General features: G+C 38.9%; 1 protein-coding gene across 6 annotated transcripts in view; it reads right to left on the bottom strand.

The window, feature by feature from the left end:
* Positions 1-2379: 2379 nt before the first annotated feature.
* slc35f4 (solute carrier family 35 member F4) overlaps positions 2380-8596 on the bottom strand; it is a 109946-nt gene continuing 103729 nt past the window's right edge. For all 6 annotated transcript variants that reach the window (XM_052019505.1, XM_052019515.1, XM_052019523.1 and 3 more), the window contains one exon: positions 2380-2827. In XM_052019505.1, coding sequence (XP_051875465.1) covers positions 2586-2827 — 242 coding nt within the window. In that variant the 3' untranslated portion in view covers positions 2380-2585. The remainder of the gene's footprint in view (positions 2828-8596) is intronic.

The following is an 8596-nucleotide window of genomic DNA, read 5'->3' as shown; positions in this document are numbered from 1 at the left end:
GACCAATCAAAATGAAAGAAGCCATTTTAAATTTGAGTCCTAGTGAGGGATCACCATTTTTCACGATGTCTGTTATTGATAAATGCTGGGAATAAGACACGTGGATCCTAAAATTCTTTTTCATTTAGATTTCCAGCAATTCATCTGTTCTACATTACTCTGTCCCAGCAATTTTTCTCTCTCTGTGATTTTTGCTCCTTTCAAAAATTATAATATAATGTAAACAAGGGGATTGTCACTTACACTTTATTTACCTCATTTACACTTTTCATAATGATGATTTGCAAGATTGGTAATGTATCCCTGCCATCCAGAGTTACTACAGCAAGGAGATTAGGAGGCATTAAACATTGTGAAGGTAGGTTTCAGCTGTGTACAATAATTAGCAAAATACATAAAACCTAAAACATACAATTAAGCCATTTGCTCATCATGGCTGTCCTGGTTTTTCAGACTTAGTCCCACTCTCCTGCTTATTCTCCACAATCCTGCAGATTTGTTTTAGTGGGAACTATTTTCCCTATCATGTTAAAATAACATGGGCAGAAATTGGTACCATGGTGTCCTTGACAGAAAGGAAGTGTGGTTTGGGACTCTAGTTGTAACTGCAGCAGTTGACAGAGTTTGATTGCAGTGAGGCAGGAAAGGGGAAGATTGAGACTATTGGGCTTGCAGCTATTGTAGACATGGACTAAGACTGATTGAACCAAGAATTAAGAATCTTACCTTGACAGCTCTGGAGAGGCCCAGGTCGTAGGAGCTGATCTTCTGTAATTGACATCCTGAGCTACCTCTTCCCACTTCATTCTTGCAGTTTTTTCTTGAAGTGTTTTTTTTAAAAAATGGAAATAGAACTATACAGCACAGGAACAGGCCCTTCAGCCCCCAATGTCTGTGCCAAACACAATACTGAATTAAACTAATTCTCTTCTGCCTGTACATGATCCTTATCCCTCCATTCCCTGTGTATTCATGTGTCCATCTAACAGCTGCTTAAATGCCACTCTCATATCTGCTTCCACCACTTGCTTTAGCAGCCCATTCCAGCCACCTACCACTCTCTGTGTAAAAAAACTTGGCTGACACATCTCCTCTAAACTTGACCCTCTCACCTTAAGTGCATGTCCTCTGGTACTTGACATTTCTACTCTGAGAAAAAGATTCTGTCTACCCTATCTATGCCTCACATAATTTTATAAACTTCTATCAGGTCTCCCCTCAGCCTCCACCACTCTAGAGAAAACAACTCAAGTTGGTCCAAACTCCCCTTTTGACTCATACCCTTTAATCCAGGCAGCATCCTGGCAAATCTCTTCTGCACCCTTTCCAAAGCCTCCACATTCTTCCTGTTATGGAGTGACCAGAATTGCATCCAATGCACGTACAGTAGTGTAGCGGTTAGCGTAATGCTATTACAGTGCCAGCGACCCGGGTTCAATTCCGGCCGCTTCTGTAAGGAGTTTGTACGTTCTCCCCATGTGTCTGCATGGGTTTCCTCCAGGTGCTCCGGTTTCCTCCCACATTCCGAAGGCGTACGGGTTAGTAAGTTGTGGGCATGCTATGCTGGCTCTGGAAGCGTGGTGACACTTGTGGGCTGCCCGCAGAACACTCTACGCAAAAGATGCATTTCACTATGTGTTTCGATGTACATGTGGCTAATAAAGATATGTTATGCTCCAAGTGCAGGCTAACCAAAGTTTTATATAGCTGCAAATGACTTCCTGACTCTTATACTCAATTCTCTTACCAACGAAGGCAGTCATGCCATATGCTTTCTTTACCACCCGATCTACTTGTGTGGCCGCTTTAAGTGAACTATGTACTTAGACCCCAAGATCCCTCTGTACCTCAGTGCTGTTAAGGGTCCTGCCATTAACCGTATACTTTCCCCTTACATTAGACCTCCCAAAGTGTAACACCTCACACTCGTTTTCCTCACCTCTCCCATGAGGAAAACAATTAACCCTCTCCCCACCCCTCCCCTGCCAACTTCCCAAATTAAAGCATTCTATTCCATCTGAGAATCTGCAAGGGTTATGTCATGTTGTCCAGTTTCAAACTGCCTTTGGCCTCCTATGGCCCACAATGGTGCAGACATGGCAGCATGCTGGTCACAGTACGATGGACTGCTAGGAAATATTTCCTGTGCTTTTGCTGCTATTTTTAACAGGTCTTTGTTCAAAAAAGTTAAAGCATGATCTATATCTGAGGAAACAAGATGCTACTGCATGAGCTCTATAGATCTTTATTTTGATTGTGTTATATTACAATTGAGTGTGGTAACAACAATCAAAAAGATAAAATATTCATTTTAATCAAAGGAATGTACCATTAAATAAATAATAAAAAAAACAATGTAAGGACTTTCAATACAAAAATTTATTAGACATTAACACCCATTTCCATATAATTTTATAAAGATTAAATTGCAATATTGTATTCTTTTTAGTGTAACTGTATCATATTTATATTGTATACAGTAGATCTGCTTCAAAAATTAATGTCATTATAGCATACTGTGTTACACAAAACTAAATTATATTCACAGAATATACATTCCCGTGCATTTAAAAACATGACTGCTTTTAAGCCAAAGGTATTGAAACTGTACCATTTGCTCTGCTTCTGGTCCGAGTGTGGACACTGGACTCTGTGACATCTTCTGTTTGTTCCTCATTTTTTTTCTCTTTCAATCTGTTAATAAACTTTAAAGTTATCTCATCCCATTCTTCGGGAAGTAGCATCAATAGGAAGCCAACACATATAATGGTTGTTGCAGCCAACCGCACCATGCTGAATATTACCTCGTGTTTCAGGAGGTCAACAGCTGCGTAAAAAAAGTAAATGAATTCATTAGAAAATGTCCCTGTACAATTTATTGCTAAAGCTGGAAATTGAATCTACCATGATCTGGAATATTAGGTTCTTCCAGCCCAAATGCAATTTAATAATTATCTCAAAAATAGTCCTTGAATTATCTAGTTATTTTATTCAATTTGTTTCATAGCTAAATACATTACATTTTAAAACTATACTTACTTGTGCATTAGTCTAGGAATTATATGTGCTGTGTTTCCAATAAGAGAAGCAAATCATAATATTGAAATTTTTTATACATCATTCCTTGCCATTTCCTTTGCCTCAAACTAGCAAAATCAAGATCATTACTAAAAAGATCATTTTGAATATTTTGGTACATAATATCCAGAATTATCCAAGTGTAATTTTTTGGAAAATTTTAAGTGGTATGTACTCAGATGTAGCCAGTGAGTAAGGCTCTCTCTATCCACAATAAAAAAAATTATAAAATCGGTCCCTTAAATGAACATTCAATTATAAAGAAACATGCCAACAGGCCCTACAATATAGTTAATGCCTTCAAGTTGCCCACAATATGAACCACATCTATAAAAATCAAGTTTGTGGGGAGTCCTGGAACCTAACCTGCTTTAAAAAAAACACACACATTTACATTTGTATAATATCCTTAACATCCTCACAACTTCCCAAGATGTTTTGCAGCTAAACATTGTGTCCAATGTGACCAGGGAAATGTTGGCAATTCTGTTCTAAACTGTTGACATTTCTCAGCATGACTTGCATCAAGTTCAGGATTATTGCTCAAATGCTGTAGTCCCAAACTTTCTGCTTTTTGGCAGCCATTTCCCAACTACACTTCATGGTATCTGGTGACAGAGCATGAACTTGCTACAGTGCCTCTGCACTTGCATTGTAGAACCTGCCTACTGAACCTGGAAGGGATAAGTATAACTAGAGAAGCAAAGGACTGCAGATGCTGGAATTGAGATGAAAAACACTATGATGCTGGAGGAACTCAGCAGGTCAGGCAACATTGGCAGTCCTTTGTTTCTCTAGTATTACTGCGCCTGCTTTTCTCCACAGATGCTGCCTGGCCTGCTGAGTTCCTCCACTATCATAGGGATAAGCTAATTTACATTTTTTCTGAATTAACTAAATTGTATGTTTTAATTTTTTTTAATTGCTTCATTAATTCTGAATATTTTTTAGGATGCTTTTGAATATTTCTGAATGTCAAGATTCCATGATGGACTTGGCAGCTGACCAAACCAGAGGGCATGGCCAGCTGTCAAATTCTTTCTCATCCATTTTGTTCGCAGGGCTCACCCTGGATTGTCAACATGACACCATTACGTTGCATAAGGCCCAGAAGCAGGACCTCACTGTCGAGAATTACGGCAACACTCACCAGCAAATTGATACTGGTGGATCTGTAAACAATGAATGAGTACTTACCACATAGGTCAGTAGAGAGTGAGTGGCAAGTTCTGGCTCAATTACTTTCAATGTGAAGTAATTTTTTTTAATATAGGCAAACAAAGTAACTAAAGGCCCCATAAACTGCAATCAGAGACTTCTTAAAGGGAGTGCTTTTGATACAAATATATAAAAAGATATGCATTTCCAAGTAAAATTTTCCACCCATCTTAAAAAAAGCTTCTATAGAATTGTAAAAGGAAAACTTAAGCAAAAATTAATGTTGGTTCTTTATAGACTGAGGCAGGAGAAACTATACTGGGGAATAAGGAATGGGCAGAAAAATAAAAAAAAGAAAGACACTGATAATCTCCCAGAAATAGTGGAGAATAATTGGTCTGAAGTGAATGAAAAGCTGAATGAAATTAAAATTTGTAAAAAAAAAGGGTTATTCACAAAATGGGATTGAAAGCCGATAAATTCCCAGGACCTGATGAGCTGCATTCCAAGGTTTAGAAAGTGGTGGCAATGGAGATACTAGATGCACTGGTTGTCATCTTCCAAAATTCCATAGATCCTGGAATGTTTCCCACAGATTAGAAGGTGGTGTATATAGTAAATCTGTAAAGCCATTGATAAGGTATCAAACAAGAGATGATTAAACAAAATTAGAGTGTATTAGATTGGGGAAAATACACTAGCATGGTTTGAGGGTTAGTTAATTATCAAAACAAAAGGAAATGATAAATGGGTTACTGTCGGGTTGGGAAGCTGTGGGGTGCTACATGGAATAGTGGTGGGACTCAGCTGTTCACAATGCATTTCAGTTATGTTTTTTTGAGAGGAACAGGGTCATTATATCCAAGTATGTTATTGACATCAATCTGTGCGGCAGTGTGGATCGCAGGGAGGATGCAGAGAGACCTTAAGGTGATAAAGACAAACTAAGTAAATGGTTGAAGGATATGCCAGACAAAATATAATTTGGAAAAATGGGAGGTCATTGTTTTAGTAGAAAAGTAGAAAGGCAGAGTATTCTTTAAACATTGAGAGATTGAAAGACGTTGGTGTTCATTCATATTTCGATGTCCATGTACACAAATCACTGAAACCTAACGTGCAGTTCCAGCAAACCAACAGAAAGAAAATGGTATGTTGGCCTTTATTGCAAGAGGAATTGAGTACAAGAGTAAAGATATCTTACAGGAATTATGTCGGACCCTGGTGAGATTGCTGCTGAAATATTACATAGACCATAGTACAGCACTGGAATAGGCCCTTTGGCCCTCGATCTCTGTGCCGATCATGATGCCAATCCAAACTAATTCCTACTGCCTGCACATGGTCTATATCCCTCCATTCCCCGCCTGTTCGTGTGTCTGTCTAAATGCCTCTCAAACTTTGCCATCATATGTGCTTCCCTCAATTCCCCTGGCAGTGTGTTCCAGGCACCTACCACTATATGTAAACAAAAACGCCTCATAAATCTCTTTCAAACTTTCCCCATCTCAACTTCAAGTTATCCACTCAGGTATTTGATATTTCTACCCTGGGAAAAAGTCTCTGACGATCTACCCTATCTATGCCACTCATAATTTTATATACTTCTATCAGGTCGTCCATCAGCCTCCAATGCCCCAGAGAAAACAGTCCAAGTTTGTCCAAGCTCTTCTCATAGCTAATAATCTCTAATCCAGGCAACAATCTTGTGAACAACTTCAGCACCCTCCCCAAAGCTTCCACATCCTGCTGTAATGCAGTGACCAGAATTGCACCCAATACTTCAAATGTGGCCTAACCAAAGTTTTATACGGCTGCATATTGTGTACAGGAAGTATATACTCAGAATCAGATTTATTATCGCTGGCATATGTCGTGAAATTTGTTGTTTTGCGGCAGCAGTACAGTGCAAGACATAAAAGTTACTATAAGTTACAAAAATAAATAAATAGTGCAAAAGAGGAATAATGAGGTGGTGTTCATGGGTTCATGACTATTCAGAAATCTGATGGCGAAGGGGAAAAAGCTCTTCCTAAAACATTGAGTGTGGGTCTTCAGGCAACAGAGGATGTGCAACAAAGGTTCACCAGACTTATTCTAGTGAAGAGAGATTGAGCAGACTAGCCCAATATTCTCCAGACTTTAAAAGAATGAGAAATGATCTAATTGAAACATACAAAATCTTATGGGCTTGACAGGATAAATGCTGGGATGACATTTCCCTTAGTTTGAGTGTCTGGAATCGATGGTTGCGTTATCAAAATAATGGGTTGGCTGTTCAGGACTGAGATCAGAAGAAATTTCTTCCCCTAGAGGATGGTGAATCTTCAGAATTCTCTGGAGTCTGGAGGCTCAGTCTGTACATTCAAGGCAGAGTCACCAGGCTGAGAAGAATTTCTCCACCTTAGAGAAACTGCAATTTTCCTTAAACACATAATACTTTTAATGCAAAGAAGTGGTACAAAGATCAACAATGATGTTACTGAATGTAGAAGGCCAAATAGCCTACTTCAGCTTCCATTTCTTATGTTTTTATGCAATAGTTCATTTAACTACATACTGTAGTTCTCTACTTTTGAAGGTTGGTGTTTTCCTCATTATTCTCATTCTCAACCAGAATTTAAGCTGCATGATATAAAGCACTGACAATGTGTATTTCTGGGGAGGTTCTCATGAGGAATCAACAAGTGCAAGAACAATATGAAATATTTTACCCATATGTGTTTCAGTGCTGTTTTTATAGATGCCTCCACATATACTTTGATACATTTTGAGTGTTCCTACATCACAGAGCTGCACCATCTATTTCATCATGACCAATGGAGAACATATGCTTCAGGGATCCCTATTTTATAGAAGGATGCTGCATTTTTATAGCACCTTTCATAATTAGAGTGTATCAGAACAATTTTGCAGCCATTAAGTATTTGAATACACACAAATCTATAGCAGATTTTCACACAGTCAAGTCCGCTCACACAAGATGACTTCATTGAACAGCATTTCACAGAGACCACATTAAAGGAGAAGAAAATTGCAAGCAGACAGACCCTCCATATATCCATGGGAACCACATTACCCTTTGAGAAGGACCTTACACTCAACCAATATGCAGCTATGCAGGCATTTTTATTGTGCCAAAGTTTGATAGCATTCATTTCCAGAAGCCGAAAGCAGCAAAGGACAGCAAAACAGAAGCTGAGAAAGGTGTAGACACAAGAGATGCTGGAATCTGGAGCAAAATCACAAGTTGAGGAATCCAGGCTGAGGAGAATTTCCACAGTTTTCCATATAGTTATGGTAATCTGTTCGTCCACTTTACAGATACTGCAATTTCCCTTACATGCATTACTATAAGAGCCAGTTCTGACAAAGGATCTTAGACCTGAAACCCTAACTCTGTTTCTCATTTCAATCAGCTGCCCAACCTGCTGAGTACTTCCAGTATTTTCCATTTTTATTTCAGATTTCCAGCATCTGCAGTTTATTGACTTTCATTTGCTATATAAATAAATCATTGCTGGGATCTATTGAGTGGTTTCCAGATAGTGATTTACTAGAAAAGTTCCAATGTGCCAGTAACTTATTCAAATTAGGAGCAATGGGTAGTTATCACAATAATTGCCAAAGTTAGCAGGTTGCTTCAACTCTTTGCACCTTCGGATTTCTTTAAATTCCAAATTGGTCTAAATCCTGTAACACCCTACCTCATGGTGCTGTGATAGTGCCTTCACCAGAAGGCAGCAGCTCACCACCACCTTCCCAAAAATAATTAGGGATGGCAATAAATGCCGGCTTTGCCAGCCATGTCCAGACCCCAAAAAATGAAGAAATCAAAGAAAAACTTCACCCTTGATATTGCTGTTACACCATTTACAATGGAATAAAAGGATCTGTAGGATAATTGAACTGGCAAATGGACAAATTATTGCTGCTCTGGGGGTGGTTGTCATGCTGATGATGGTAGGTGGAATGGAGAATGTGACTGCACAGCTCTGCAATATCCTGACCGATCTACATTAGAACTGCAAAGGACTCGCGTTTCAGGCACATGCAGGTTTATACTGAAAGCAGACAAAGTAGAATGAGGTCACAGGTTCATTCCTTCCCATATGATAGTTCGGTGTTTCTCCTAAAGTTGTATTTAACTGTATTGTTGCTGAATGTGATGCCTTAAATTTCATTTGGTTTAGTTGCATTTGGTTTATGTATTTTGGCCATTTTGCCCATTTAACTGTGAAGAGCTGAGCTCATCCAGCTTCTGAGGTCTGGGTGCAGGAACTATGGCTATTTTGTTTTCCCGTCCTCAATCACATTACATAAATGTCACTTGCTGTAGCCACCTGTGTTGGCTGAGGTC

This window comes from Pristis pectinata, chromosome 1, assembly GCF_009764475.1.
Source record: "Pristis pectinata isolate sPriPec2 chromosome 1, sPriPec2.1.pri, whole genome shotgun sequence".
NCBI lineage: Eukaryota > Metazoa > Chordata > Chondrichthyes > Rhinopristiformes > Pristidae > Pristis > Pristis pectinata.
Note: the sequence above shows the minus strand (reverse complement) of the source record. Positions and strands in the feature narration are given on the sequence as shown.